Source organism: Muscardinus avellanarius (assembly GCF_963383645.1).
Source record: "Muscardinus avellanarius genome assembly, chromosome: 1".
Taxonomy (NCBI): Eukaryota; Metazoa; Chordata; class Mammalia; order Rodentia; family Gliridae; genus Muscardinus; species Muscardinus avellanarius.
Genome location: NC_137786.1, coordinates 204744863 through 204761169, shown reverse-complemented (window position 1 = coordinate 204761169; position 16307 = coordinate 204744863). Strand labels below are relative to the sequence as shown.

Below are 16307 nucleotides of genomic sequence, written 5' to 3'. Positions count from 1 at the left end.
GAAGTTAGTGATTCTAAGATTCACTCAGTAATCCACAACTGGCTTTTATGATCTTGGGCACAAATGTTAACCTTTCAGCCTGCTTTCTCGTCTGCAAAATTGAGGTGATAATACATGTCAGTTCTTGGTTTGAAAATTAACTGCTCATTTATTTTAAAGTAGTTCATCAATATGAAATATTATAATAATTTAGACCTTATTAAGCAACAAAATTGAAAGTAGATTTCTAGGTTGAACTTTTCTTAGAAAATGGTCTGATGCTAAATATTATTAATATAGATCAGCTACTGTGTTAAATTTTCACAGTGAGATTGGACTAATCTAATATCAGAAATTGTCTCTAATAAAAAAAATTCAAGGTCAGGGCTGGTGATGTAGCTCAGGGTTAGAGTGCTCACCTCACATGCACAAGTACATGAAATCAGATTCCCTAGTACAGGAAAGGAAATCAAAGTCAGTGGTTACTTTCAGCCGGGCGTGGTGGCGCACACTTGTAATCCCTGCACTTGGGAGGCAGAGACAGGAGGGTTGTGCAGGTTCTAAGCCAGCCTCGCTGGCTTAAGAGACCCTGTTTCCAAATAAAAATATGAAAAATAGGTCTAGGAGTGTAGCCCAGAGGTAGAAGGGTTTCCATGAACCCCAGTACCGCAAAAAAAAAAAAAAAAAAAAAAAAAAGATTTTCTCAGATTTCTAAAAGGGTAAGTTCTTTATTTTCTAATTCTAATTTCTAATTCTATGATTATCTTATTTAGTAATTGACAGACTATGTTATCTAGCTTCTTACAGAATGCACAGAAAAACTTGGGCTTTCCAGAGCAGCCTCCAAAGTATATACCAGAGATGGAACCACAATCCTTACCTTGCGTGATTTGGTTTTATGGGCGCTAGATGAATCCTTTATCCAAAGAGACCCTGAGGAACAAAAGAAAAATGCAGCTCCTGTTGGAGAAGAAGAAACCCTTAAAAGTACGAAAGGTTGGCAACTGTCTACATAGGTGTTAGATTTATTTATTTATTTATTTATTTATTTATTTATTTATTTATTGTGGTGTTGGGTATTGAACCCAGGGGCATCCTACCTTTGAGCTACACCCCCAGCCCAATTTTTTTTTATTATTCTTTTTTGTGTGTGTGTGTGTGTGTGTGTGTGGTACTGGGGATGGAACCCAGAGGCATTCTACCTCTTGTCTACACTCCCAGGCCTATTTTATATTTTGTTTGGAAACAGGGTCTCACAAAGTTGCTGAAAGCCTCACTTAAGTAGCTGAGGCTGGCTTCGAACTTGTGCAATCCTCCTGTCTCAGTCTCCCAAGTGCTGGGATTACAAGTGTGTACCACCACGCCCAGTTATTATTATTTATTTTTGAAATAGGATTTTACCAAGTTGCAGAGGGCCTCACTAAGTAGCCGAGGCTGTCTGTGAGCCCGGATCCTCTTGTCTCAGCTTCCCAAGTACTGGGATTACAAGTGTGCACCACCACGGCCAGATCATTCAATTTATTTTTGATCATGAAAAAGTTAAATGAGATTCTTTCATTCAGTCACCTTTTCTAGAATTTTAAAATCAGAGCCAGCTATTCTTGTGAGTGATTTCAAGAATATTAATAAGATTTCACTGTTTTTACCTGGCAGAATAAGAAAAAAATATTTACAGATGATGTAATTTTGACTATAGTATTGAAACAAATCAATTGCATAGAATATTTTAATAAAAGATGTTTGACAGTTTATTTTATGAAACATTAGTATCTTTTGTTTCTAATACTGGAACTCAAAGTTATGGGAGACTACTTAAGAAACTGTTGCTAGCACTTTCTAGTATGAGAAGAAACAGTCTCCTCTATACCTCTCCTGTCCCCCACCGCTCCTTCTTCACTCCCTTGACTCCATTGCATATAGACTCCCAGAAGCTCCTGCTAATGCCTCTGCGTTGCAGTTTTTTCACACCACATTATAATTATCTGTTAAAATTTTTGTGAGCTGGGCATGGTGGCGCACGCTTGTAATCCCAGCATTCGGGAGGCCGAGACAAGAGGATTGCGGTTCTCAGACAGCCTCAGCTACATAGTGAGGCCCTCCACAACTTAGTGAGACCCTGTTTCAAAATAAAGCATAAAAAATAGGGCAGGGGGTGTATCTTGGAGGTAAAATGCCCATGGGTTCCATTCCCAGTACTGCAAAAAAAAATTAAAAAACAATTTTGTGTGTCCTATTAAACTATGAATGGCTTGAGGGAAAGAACGGTATCCAGTCAATACTTTGTTACATGAAAGTAAATCTTGCTGGTAGTGATTCAGTAGCATCTTCTCCGTGTGCAATTATCTAATATTATTGTGTTGAAAGTCATGGCTCAGGAGATTTCTGCAATGAGCCACTGTTCATCCAATAGTGTGCCATTCAATCTTCATGTTTTTATATAATTTTTGCAGTTTCTCTTGTGTGTATTACTGATTTCATTCCACTTCAGTTAGACAAGATGAAAGAAATTATTTCAGTGTTTTTGAATTTGTTAAAGCTTGCCTCATGGCCTAATATGTGGTCTATTTTGGAAAAGGCCCCATATGCGGGTGAAAAGGATGTGTGTTCTGCAGCTGTTGGGTGAATGGAATATTCCATAGATGTTTGTCAACTACATACTCTATAACGTAATTTAACTCTGAAATTTCTGTTAATTTTTTTCCTTGACTTATCTATTGGTTAGCATGGAGTATTGAAATCTCTCATTATTAGTATATTGGGGCATATCTCTCCCTTTATATTCTGTACTATTTGTTTTGTGATTTGGGGGTTCCAGTGTTCAGTGCATTATATCTTCTTGATTAATTATTTCCTTCACCAATATATCTTGTCCTGCTTTGTCTCTTCTAGTTGATTCTGGTTGAAAGTCTATTTTGTTGTGTATAAGTATACATCAACTTTCTTTTCATTCCCATTTACTTAGAATATCACTTTCCATTTTTTTACTTTCAGTCTATTTATTCCTTTTCAGGTAAGTTGACTTTCTTGTAGCACCATGTTATTGTGTCCAATTTAAAAAAACCCCATTGAGATAGTCTGTATCTTTTAATTGGAGATTTAAGACAATTTACATTCAAGGTTTTATTGAAAGGTATGTAGTTGTTCTTGTCATTTTGCTGTTTTCCTTCAGGTTGTTGTGAATATCCTGTTCATTTCTTCCTATCTTATTTTTTTTGAGAAATTTGATAGTTTACTATACAGAGAATGCCTTTTTCTGTTTCCCTTTTATCTGTCTACTCTTCTGGTGAAATTTATTCTTTCCCAAGCCTTCATGAATGTATTTATTTATCTTTCTTCCTCTTCTGGGTGTAGAATTCCTTCAAATATCTTCTATAAAGCTGGACTAGTGGTTATGAATTCCCATTGTTTATGAGTATCTTGCAATGTCTATACATCTCCTTCAAGTAGAAGGATAATCTTGTTGGGTATGGCAGTCTTGGTTGACATTTATTTTCTTTCAGGACTTAAAATGCGTCATTCCATGCTTTCCTGTCCTTAAGTTTCTTCAGAGAAATATGCTGTTAGTGTAATAGATTTGCCTTTAAATGTGACTTATTGGTTCTCTCTTATAGATTATAATATTATTTCTTTTGTACTTTTCACATTTTAAACATAATATACTGTGGAGAGGCTCATTTCTGGTCATGTCTATTTGGGGTTCCAAATGCCTCCTCTACCAGGATGTCCAATGTGTTTTCCCAGGATGTGGAAACTCTCTGCTATTAATTCACTGAATAGGTATTCTATGACAATAGCTTATAACTCTCCTCCTGCTGGAACGATGAGTTTGCAGATGTTTGACCTTTTAATGGTGTTCCAGATATCTTGTATGTTCTGTTCATTCTTTTATTTCTGTCTGATGTACCACTTCATAAGATTTCTCTTTCCACTATGATATTCTTTCTTCCACATGATCTAGGGTGTTGATGAGGCTTTCAATTGAGGGATTTTTTGTTTTAGTTTTTAACCTGAACTTTTCATTTTCAGGATTTCTGGTTCTTTATACAAACCTCTATTTGTTAACTGAATTTCTCACTCATATCTTGCTTTGTGTTCCTTACTTCATTCAACTGTTTGTATTCTTCTGGAATTCATTGATTTAAAAAAAAAAAAAAACAACCCTTTCTTTTGGTCCAGGTGTTGTGGTACAAGATTTTAATCCCAGGATTTGGAAGGCTAAGACAGGAGGATTGAAAATTTGAAACCAGCATCAGCAACCTATCAAAACCTTCTCTCAAATAAGACATAAAAAGGACTGAGGATGTAGCTTAATGGTGCAGCATTCCTGGCTTCAATCCCTAATACTGCACACACGAGAAAGTTCTTTTCTTTTGAATTCTTCATCTGGCATTTAGTAAATACCATGTTGTCTTATTTTTAAAAATTCTTGTGTTTCTATGTTGAAATTTTCTCCTCTGTTGGAATAGGTACCTTTTCTACTTTTATGTAAGGTCTCCCCGAGACAGTGCCTTGGGGGTATCTGTTTGTTGTCTTATATTGAGTTTAATTCCATTTGAACTTCATAGTGTAATCTTATTGTGGCTTCTCTGATTGTGACTAGTGGGTTTTGACACATTGTATACTATACCAAAGCGAAAATAATCTACTTTCACTGTAGGTCTTCCAGGACTAGAGTACTACTGGCAATTTGGGTAGGCGTGGTATAGACAGCAAGTTCTGTGGGTTGCACCCTCTCTGGTACCTACTGCAATGGGGGTGGATGCCTGTGTCACGTGGTGAGGGATTTCATCGCACTGCTGTTAATGGCTCTGTTACTTGTGATTCTGTTACTAGAGGCTCCAACTGTGTGGAGGGCCTGACGTTTTTATCCTCTGTTTGGACACTGGTGCAGTTCCTCATGTTTCACCTGGAGAGAAGATTCATAGCTCCCCCTCTGTGGCACTCAAATAAAACAGATAAATAACAAGATAAGCACAACAATGCGACAACAACAGTACTAGAAAGAGGAAAATACAAAATATAGTGGAAAGATTTTTAGAAATTAAAATTAAAAAGGAAAAGTCAGGATAGAAGTAAAAAATGAAAAGAAAAAACTAAAAATCAAAGAGAAAACAATTAAAAAGATATAAAAAAGATATAAAACTGTTTTTCACTCAGAACTATTCTAGTAAAAGGAGGAGAGTAGATGGAAGCTTCCCTCTGGGTCTTCTGAGGCTGTGCACCTTGTGATCAGAGGAGAAGCTAGGGATTACCCCCGCCCTGCCTTTCTTTCCATGGTGGTACTCACGGGGTGAATAACCAGAAATAATTTTGTGGTTGAAACTGGTTGAGATTCTTTTCAGCTCTTTGCACACTGAAACAAACTGAAGCAAACACAAAGCTCTCCAGGAAGATTCCCTCTGTAGTCTTTTGGGCCGTGCCCTCTTGAAGGCATGGCAAACTCTCATTTGCATTCTTTTCTAATGTTCAAGACATACATAATTATGTCAACATTCAGTGCCTTATTGATTGCAAAACATATAATTCTGACTTTATTTGGCATATCGAATATCTGATCTCCAAGATTATACTTTCAGACACACTTCATAATCTTACTTAAAACCTGGTTGTAACGCCGGGCGTGGTGGCGCACGCTTGTAATCCCCATGCTTGGGAGGCGGAGACAGGAGGATTGTGCAGGTTCGAAGCCAGCCGTGTGTGCTGGTTTAAGAGACCCTGTTTTAAAAATAAAAAAAGGTATAAAAATAGGTCTGGGAGTGTAGCCCGGAAGTAGAAAACCCCAGTACCACAAAACAAAACAAAACAAAAACTCGTTGTAAGTAGAGAGAAATGTTATTCATGAAGAAAAATACCATCCCTTCCCCCCATATATACCAAAGGTTGCCCTCAAATCAGGCAGGGCAGGTAGCGAGCTGTCTCCTTTATAAAATGTGACTTGGTTATGTCACCTCATTGTGTTGAGGAACTTTAAATAAACATATGTCGGTCAGAATTCAGCATAATGCTTATAGGCAGGAGGTGGTTAACGGCACAGGCCATGAGGGTAGAGGGCTGGATTCTAATCCAGATCATCTGCTTTTATCTATGTAGCTAAACTTCAGTTATCTTCTTTATAACAAAGGAATAGTAATAGGACCTATCTCAGAGTATCGTTTTAACATCACATGAGAAAATGTATATAAATGTCTTAGTAAAACATCCAGCACAAGGTAACTTCTCAATATCTTTTGATTTCTGTTGCAGGACACTATTAGCTATAGCACAAATTGCCTCTTTATTAATACCCTTTAATGACTTTCAGATCTCACAAGAAAAAGATATGCTTTTTTCTGAGGAATTTATCTATACATATCGGCCATATTCACCTAGAAATTATCTTTTCTTCTTTGGCCACTAGTTCAGAGCCCAAATTGTGTTTTGTCTCTATTAAGTACAATCAAAACAGTGTTTATTTCTTTTTAATAATAAAATAATAGCTATTATTTTTGGATGCCTTCTAAAATCAATGGGCCAAACATAATGTCTTCTACTGTTTGCATTTAATATTTTGAAAATGAAATAGATATGACTATTCATTTAAAATATTATGATGCTGGGGCACCCTTCCCTGGCTTTAATCTATTTCTCTACTTATACCCCCCAAAAAAAATTCTGTTTTCCCCATTTTGGAGTAAGTATTGGTAAGCCACTTCAGATTTCTTTCAGAACTAGGTGATGAGTAAGAAAGGAATTAAAATACATACTTATAAATCACATGTGTTTATAATTGAGAATTCTCTGGTTGCCTATGAACTTTCTCATCAAATTTATATTGGCCGAGTTTGGGTATTGCTTGTTTAAATAAAGTCATTACTACCCTGGGCCATATCGAAAGCATCATATTATCTGAAAAAGAAACAAGGTGTTTTAAAGTAAATTATAATCACTTAAGATATGATCTATGTTCTCAAACTCTGTGAATCTCAAGCTGTACTCATCATACCCTATAAACCCCGTCTTCTTCCTGCATTCTGTATGATACACGAGGCTCACATCTACTAGTAATTCTCATGTTTCTCTGATACCTGTCCTTGACACATTTTTCTTTTTTCTTTTCTTTTTTTTTTTTTTTTGGTGGTACTGGAGTTCCTGGAAGCCCTTCTACCTTCGGGCTACACTCCCAGACCTATTTTATTTTTGGAAACAGGGTCTCTTAAGCCAGCGTGGATGGCTTCGAACCTGTGCGATCCTCCTATCTCTGCCTCCCAAGCGCGGGGATTACAAGCGTGCACCACCATGCCCAGCTACATTTTCCATTTTGAAAGGACAGAATGAAGCTGGGTGTTGTGGTGCATGCCTGTAATTGGAGTACTTGGGAGACCGATACAGGAGGATTACAGGTTCAAGGCCAGCCTCAGGAACTTAGCAACCTCCTCAGCAATTTAGTGAGGTTCTGCTTCAAAATTAAAAAAAAATAATAAAATAAAATAGGACTGGGGTGTAGCTCAGAGGTAGAGCATTCCTGGTTTAATCCCCAGTATCATAAATAAATAAATAAATAAATAAGCCATTAGTGAAGAAGGATTTATTATTTTTTTTGGTGGACCTGGGGGTGGAACCCAGAGGGTTTCTACCTCCCAGCTATACTCCCAGACCTATTTTATACTTTATTTGGAAACAGGGTTTCACTAAGTTGCTGAGAGCGTCACAAAGTAGCTGAGGCTGGCTTCGAACCTGTGCGATCCTCCTGTCTCAGCCTCTCAAGCACTGGCATTACAAGAGTGCGCCACCACGCCTGGCCTAAGAAGGAAATATTTTGAATGAACAAGTGAGTTCAGAAAACATACTTATTCATTGAATAATGGGAAATATATCATTTGTCTCCCAGAAAACTCCAGGATGAAAATTAAAAACAAATGGCCTCCAGGGCCTGTGAAGTCTGATAATTTGAATGATATAGATCAGTCTTTGCTCACCCTCTTTTTCCGAAATCCAGTTGCCATCTGGGTATCTTGTGGCGAACCATTTCTACCTCCAAATGGTAAGTTTTTTTGTTTCCACTTTCCAGCAAATATGTGAAGGGAGAGAGAAATAAATTTTATGTCACCATAAGAAAATGAATTAAATGTGTATAATGTCAACATAATAACATCACATTTTTGCAAAGAACAGGAGGTCCATCAATTAACAAGTGCACAAGTGTAGCTAGACTCCCATATTTGCACAGTTGCGTGCTTTTTCTTACTGGAATGAAGCATTCTGCATGGAAAAATGTCTAATTTAGTTGATAAAGAGATCCTTGGTCTATAAGACTGAGAATAATGGTATACATTAGAAAATAACAAATGAGTTTAATTCACACAGAGGACGACCTGTCTGCACATTTTCATTTTTAAGAATTGCACCCTTTAGGCAATAGGTGGATGTTTAAAAAATGAATGGTTCCGAGCCAGGCTTTCATCACCTCCAAATAGTTTGTGGAAGTGGAAAATGAAATATGGCTATTGCATATGGTAAATCTATATAATAAAACAGCATCATTCTTCTTTTTCTCCCTCCATTCCATGAAGAAGTGCCTTAAGCCCTGCCATCTTTCAAGTGAGGTTTCTTTTAATGACCCTTACCTTTTAATTACTTGTTTCTAATTGAATCTATTGTAGAAGCAGAACGTTCTTTATAAATTATTGGTGTTCGTGATAAATTACTGTTGATAAAAGAATCCATAATAAAATATTGCATGTTTTCATTATTCTAGCTTTGCAGAAAGCAGAAAAATTAGAGAAGCAGAATTGGCTAAAGAAGGATAAAATTTTGACTCATCTAGATACTATGAAACATAAAATGAGACAATTAAAAGGTTAGTATAAACTAAGCCATGCCTTCCCATGTTTAATTCTAAATGTGGTTTTAATGTGTTGATACTAAGCACTTAGTCAATATAAATATCATTCCACATGTCACCTGAGAAGAAGCTAAAGTTTAATAAAATGTCTTTTTACCACTGATTTCATATTTATAAATTTTATACTAAAAGGAATACTGCATGGCTTACATAAACATTAAAAATATTAGGAGGTTATCTAGGCCAGAAAACTAACCTTTTGCTTTTAAACTAACATTTTTGGGCTTTAGAACTAGTTTTTGTTTTGTTTTGTTTTGTTTTTGGTACTGGGGCCTGAACCCAGGGGCTTCTGCATCCAGGCTACACCTACAGCCCTGTTTATTTATTATATTTTTTTATATTATAGGGAATTGATCCCAGCTATTTATTTATTTATTTATTTTATTTTATTTTTTGTGGCACCACGTATTGAACCCAGGAGCATTCTACCTCTGAGCTATAACCCCTCTCTATTTTATTTATTTATTTATTTATTTATTTGTTTATTTATTTATTTATTTATTTATTTATTTATTTATTTGGTGGTACTGGGGTTCCTGTAAACCCTTCTACCTCCGGGCTACACTCCCAGATATCTATTTTTTATATTTTTCTTTGAAACAGGGTCTCTTAAGCCAGCGAGGCTGGCTTCGAACCTGTGTGATCCTCCTATTTCTGCCTCCCAAGCACGGGGATTACAAGTGTGCGCCACCACGCCTGGCTCTATTTTATTTTTAAATTTGAAATAGGGTCTCACTAAGTCACAGAGGGCCTCACTAAGATTTTTGAGGCTGGCATCAAACCCACAGTTCTCATGTGTCATCCTCCCAAGTACTGAGATTATTGTTTTTTATTTTGAAACAGATCTCATTAAATTGCTGAGGGCCTCACTAAGTTGCTGAGGCTAGCCTTGAACAAGTGATTCTCTTGTCTTAACCTCTCAAGTACTGAGATTACAAATGTGTACCACCTGTCTAGCTCAGAATTAGCCTTTAGACAAAACCTTGCTGTGGTATTGTTGGGGAAATTTTATTTTGTTTTTGTTTTTAATAATCAGCGTAAGGAAGTACCCAAATCTTCAAATATCAATGTCATGAGAATTTCATTTCAAGCAATTATTTGTAATATTAATAGTCACAATTATCCACTGACATTATTTGTATCTTTCTCTCTCACTGTCACAGAATTTTAGAATCTTGAACTTATACTATTTTCAACACTTGAAATACAAGTAGTTCTTTGGAAAGAAACAATGTTTTTCGGACTGTAGTCTAGGAAAGAAATAAATTTCAAGGTATATAGGAATATATTTCAAGCTTTATAACTGCCAAAGCTGAATCTCAACTCCTGAGTATATGCACTATCTGGTGTCAAAAGCATATGAATTTTGCTTCAATAAACATCATAAAACAAAACTCTGATTTTAAATGGCTATTATCCATTTCTTACCAAAAGGCTATTGATTGGTATATGTGAAAAGGGTCTCCTAACCTCTATGATTCCTACTACTAGACATTTTCACTTAAATTTTCCATGGACATGTCAGAAGTTATTCTGTCCCTCATGTACCCATGCTTCTTTGTTCATCCTAGCAGGAAATTTTACCATCCTTCACCCACGCATTCTGTCACAGAAACTGGGAAGTCACTTTTGGCCTTTTCCTCTCATCTTCCTCAAGCCAATACTTAGTAAGTCTTAATACTCTGAAGATGTTAAGTTGATCTCAAAAAAATTTTAACCCTCTCAGTCTCCACTATCATTATCCAAGTTCAAGTTTACATCATCTATTCTTGAGATTATTGGAACAGTTTTCTAACTGGTTTCCCTGGTCCCATTATTGACAGCCTCTTTCATTATAAGAAGAATGGTGATATTTGGAGTTGAAATGATTGTGCAGAAATGCAAAGGTGTCAACAACACTCCAGGCAGAAAACCTTTTAGGGGTCCTATTATCTTTAGGACAAGGTTGAAACCTCTTAATGTGGACCTTCTGATCTCAATTTTTTCTTTCTCTCCTTTCTCACCACACTCTACCCATTTGAATTTTGTTTGAGTGCCCCAGACATACCATTTGCTTCTTAACTCTGAGGTTTTGGCACATCTCAAAAATGTTTCTGACTCAAAGTTTTTTCTCTTCGGTCTTATTGGATGGCTCCTACTTATTCTTTATACATTCTTAGCTTACTCATTATTTCTTCCCAGAATCCTTCTCTAGCATTCCAAGCCTGGGGTAAGGTGGTTGATCACACCCTGAACTTCTCCTCTGATGATCCTAATAACATTATTTTAATTACCTATTCATGAGATCGTCTACCTCATATCAGATCATACTTTACATCCTTCTAATTTATTCTTTAGATAGTTAAAGAATAATTGACTTAAAATGAATGAAATTTCAACCATGTACTCTAGGAAGTAACCTAAGCCTTATTCCTGTATCAATTTAATTCAGTAGAAAGCAAGATCCTCGAAATAGTATTTGTCAGAGCTGTCTTTACTGAATTCTGATTTTATGTCATGTCTTCAGCTTCTATTACAATTAAGTATCAAAAAGGCATTTAATGTTGATTTGGCATCATCTATACCATTGTTGAAAACGGTCTATATTTGGTCAGTTGATATCCATTATGAAGTGACCCCTTGATGGAGTTTCCCTTTCAAAAGTTAATGCTAAGATAAATCTTGTCTCTACTTACAGATTGGTATTTAATATACAAATAATACAAATTGGCATTTCTACTATTAAATATAATGTTGACGCATGCTTATAAGGCAATTGCTCTGAGGAAGGCCCTATTCTAGCTGTTGAAGACAAATTAAAAAAAGTCTTAATTAACTCTGGTAACTGCAGTTCCTATTAGACTGCATGCTTCTTGAGGGTTGGAAGAAAAAGGAAGTATGAGAGGCAGGGATAGTTGCTGAATTGACTTTCCTATTATTATAGCTATCGATAAGTGCAACAAATACTACGTAGGAGACACTGTGCTAAGGTGACCTTACATTTCATTTGTAAGTCTAATTATTGCTGTTATTTATCACAATAGTAGTAATTACTTTGTAGGGTGTAAGCCTACAGAATGGGAGAAGATCTTTACCAGCCACCACTCTGATAGAGGGCTAATATTCAGAATATATAAAGAGTTCAAAAGACTCTACACTAGCAAAACAAATAACCAAATCAAGAAATGGGTAACTGAACTGAACAGACACTTCACAAAAGAAAAGATACAAATGGCCAATAGATACATAAAAAGATGTTCAACATCATTAGCCATCAAGGAGATGCAAATCAAAACTATGTTGAGTTTCCTTCTAACCCCAATCAGAGTGTCAAGCATAAAGAAATCAAACAACAACAAATGCTGGCAAGGATGTGGGGAAAGAGGAACTCTTTTTTTTTTTTTTTTTTTGGTGGTACTAGGGGTGGGACCCAGAGGCTTTCTACTTCCAGGCTATACTCCCGGACCTATTTTATATTTTATTTGGAAACAGGGTCTCACTAAGTTGCTGAAAGCCTCACTAAGTAGCTGAGGCTGGTTTCGAACTTGCGTGATCCTCCTGTCTCAGCCTCCCAAGCGCTGGGATTACAAGCATGCGCCACCACGCCCGGCTCGAAAGAGGAACTCTTTTACACTGTTGGTGGGAGTGCAAATTGGTTCAGCCACTATGGAGATCGGTGTAGAGACTCCTTAAAAAACTGGGAATGCATCCACCATATGATCTGAGTATTGAAATCAGAGAACTACAGTAACAGCCAAGCACAGAAGGAGAAGGTACATATGTTTTCTCTAATATGCCCAATCTAGGGAGTATTAGGAATACCAGAGGGACTCCAAATAATGGAGGGGAAACCTAAGCAGAGCTAGAATGGAAGGATAAGAGAGGAAGAAGGCTGAGGCTGATTAATGGAGGAGCTATATTTGAACATGTGTAAAAGTATGAATATAGCATGGTTAACCTGGACACTCATTGTTGGGAGGAGGGGAAGAAGAAGCGGGGGGGGGGCACCAAGCACAGTCTGAATGTATGCCATTTTCAATATGTTCCACATAAAAATAAGAAAATGTAAAATATTTACTACATGGTTAAACATAATAAATACTCAATAAAAATTGCAATGAGGGTTCCTGAGAATGTAACCTGTTTTCCCACTTGAAGTCTTCAAACTAAAACTTGGGAATGCAGATTAAGCCAAAGTATCATGTAAAGACATGCAAAGACATTTGATACATGTAAAGATAGTACTGGAGCATTTCATATAGTGTGTGAGCTAAGTGTATCTGCTAACTGGAACCCCAGATTGAGTGGGCTTGTTCTTTCACACATAAATAATGCTGAACAAGGGTGGGCCTCCCAGTAATGGAAGAGGATGGGGAGAACTTTCCAAGTGACACTCACAGTATGAAAGAACACCAGAGCACTTATGTGAGCTGGGTGTGGTGGCCCATACCTGTAATGCCAGGACTTGGAAGGCAAGACAGGAGGATCACAAGTTTGAGGCCAGCCTTAGCAATTTAGCATGACCCTGTTTCAAAATGAAAAAAAATGGGCAGGGGCTGTGTGTTTTTCTTGGAGGTAGATGTCTCTGGTTTCAATTTCCAGTACAAAATAAAATAAAGTGAAATAAAATTATGTTCTCTAGCTCCTAAAACAAAAGGGTAAAAATGGCCAAGAATCCTCAGATTATTTTTTTCCAATTTTAAATAAGAGAAATCATCTTCAGTATCAGTGAGGCTTCACCCACTTGAAATGGAAATTAAATATTAGGAGTAGGAAAGAGGGCATGATTCATTATAGTTAGCTGTAGCTGGGTGCAGTGGCACACACCTGTAATCCCAGTACTTGGGAGGCTGACAGAGGAGGATTACAGATTTGAGGACACCCTCAGAAACTTAGTGAGACCCTGGTTCAAAATAAAAAATAAAAATCCTGGGGGTATAGTTTAGAGATGGAAGAATGCCTCTGGGTTCAATCTTCAACACCAAAAGAAAAGTTAGCTCTTAGAATTAGTATTCTCTGCTCTCATATGCAATAAAATAGGGTATGTGTAAAATGTAATAAGAAAATAAAAATAATTTACTCAGCACATTTTTTTAACCTGGTTTCAATTTATGTTATTCTTACCTACATAAATTATTAAAACCTCTCCTCAAACTAAAACATTCGCCATGACATCATGTCTCTTTATAAAAATTATAGTGCAAATGCATTCATTATCTTAAGACCACTAGATGCAAGTTGACAAAAGATAAATAATGTATAGTATTTTCCTCTTTTCTGTATTCAATCCCTGGCTCTTGATAAGCTATTACTAAACTCTCTTTAGCTGAAGACAATTTTAGTGTTCAGAATGCTTTATAAGTAAAATATTTATTGTAATATTATTTATAAAAATTATGAGTCATAAATTGATGTTATCTGAACTCTATTAAATAAAGTTGGGTAAAGACTGTATTTAGTATAAATTTGTGTTGAGGAGCCACTGTGATCCTTTTCAAAGTGTACTATCACTATCACTCATTGGCTGATTGATTCAATTATGCTTTCTCCACATTCATAAATTGCATAAAAATTCTTAGTAGGTACGTAGAATTCTGGTTTTTCTGAAAAGTCATTAAACCACTTATCTTTATTGCTGCATTTATTTTCATAAACTTGAGCTATAAGAGCACAATTTTTTATCCTCTGCAAATACCAAATTATTTTCAAAGAGTTTTGATTGTGGAAATTGGCACATTAAGATTACTCCGACAACAAAACTGAGACTCAACTTCATCTTACTAGTTCTATTATTTTATCAACCTAATTGTTACTTTCTCAAAGAGGCCTTCTCTGACACCTCAGAGTATGCAAGCAGCTCCCTTTGCATGTTTTTATAGACCCTGTACTGCCCTGGTGCAGCACTTACTGTAATCAGTTATTGGCATCATCATTTCCTTGAGGTCTGCCCTTCTGACTAAACTTGAGTCAAGGACTCATTCTTGAATATGTCTGTGTTTGCATGATCTAACACAATGCCTAGCCTATAGCTACTGCTCAATATAGGCTTCTGGAAGGAATCTGTAAGACAAAATATTATGTTTATCTGTGAAATTCAGAGATCACCTGAATGTGGTGATGCACACCTGTAATCTCAGTACTTGGGAGGCTGAGATAGGAGAATTTCGGGTTCAAGGCCAGCCTCAACTACTTAGTGAAACCATGTCTTGAAATAAAAAAAAAAATAAGTGGGGCTGGGGTGTAGATCAGAGGCAGAATGCCCCTGGGTTCTGCCTCTAGTACCAAAAAAGAAAAGAAATGTAGAGATAAGTAGGAGGTTCAGTGCTGAGTGTATCTTCACAGAAAAAGAGACAATTCCATAAGTGTGATTTTAAAAACCTCTTTTGTGGTGATTTTAAGTAGTCTAGTTGAAAGAAGGAATAAATTTGTATTGCCAAATTTATTAAATTATGCTTATGATTCTTCACAATACAGTGTCCCAATAAATAATTTCTCTTTCCACAGCTTCTGAACAGCAAAGGGCATAGAAGAGGTGTCAGACCAATCGTGCTGATGGGTTATTATTAGATAGAAAAAAAATTTCTGTCTCTTGGGTTAATATTATTTTAGAAATACTTAATCCCCAGGCTGCTAAGCTAATTGTGGGGGAAAGGCTTGTTATTAGTGAAGAGAACAAAAACATATGTTCCAAGACTAGAAGAGATGATGAGGACTATATAAGGTCATGAATTCTATTTGACTAAATTACTGCTGAACCATATCCTGGATGCTGGATGCAAGGCTGGCACTAGGGTGGAAATCAGCATGTTATCTTTCTTCTCCATCTGTAGAGTGAACACACATATCCTGGCCATTTAAAGCCTCAAGCCTCCCATCTGAAGGGGTATCGTTAGATATTATTACCTTAGGCATCTTTGCTTTTATGATATATCTAGCATTTTAGCCTATGCTCCTGGGTAGAATAATTTATGCATAGAAAGCCAAACCAATTTATTTGACATTTAAAAGCCTAGCATCAGAAACAACGTATCCAGAGACTTCTTTCCTTCCCCAGGGCAGCGAGTAGCAGCATGTCAGCCTGCCACCATGGTTCCCACCAAAAGCCCTGTACAGCCCGTGGTGGTTGAAGGAGGCTGGACTGAGCAGACTCAAGAGGAAATTAAACTTATGGAACTTATAAGACACACAGAGGTATGTCTTTTAGGATTCCAGACATTAAAGACTCGGACTCTTTTATAAGCATTTAAAAGTACAATGTCGAGTTTTAAAATTATGCTTTTAATATATTCTCAGCATCTGGTCAGTTACGACCACATAAGCATATGCCAAGCATTGAATTGGCACTTGGAGAGTAGCTATCTAAGAGATAGCCAGCTCATACTGAAGTCTATTTTGTTTGAATGGAGACCAGAAATTATGACCTTAGTGAGGAAGAGAAAAAGGCCCTGCGGATATGTACAAAGGCAAT

General features: G+C 36.6%; 1 protein-coding gene across 1 annotated transcript in view; it reads left to right on the top strand.

Annotated features, from left to right (window-relative positions):
• The window catches only part of DCDC1 (doublecortin domain containing 1), a gene marked incomplete at both ends in the record, with an annotated part of 459856 nt that overhangs the window by 409939 nt on the left and 33610 nt on the right, over positions 1-16307 (top strand). Inside the window, 4 exons of the mRNA XM_080690535.1 lie at positions 777-966; positions 7847-7999; positions 8714-8815; positions 15894-16030. Of these exons, the coding sequence (XP_080546661.1) occupies positions 777-966; positions 7847-7999; positions 8714-8815; positions 15894-16030 (582 nt within the window). The remainder of the gene's footprint in view (positions 1-776; positions 967-7846; positions 8000-8713; positions 8816-15893; positions 16031-16307) is intronic.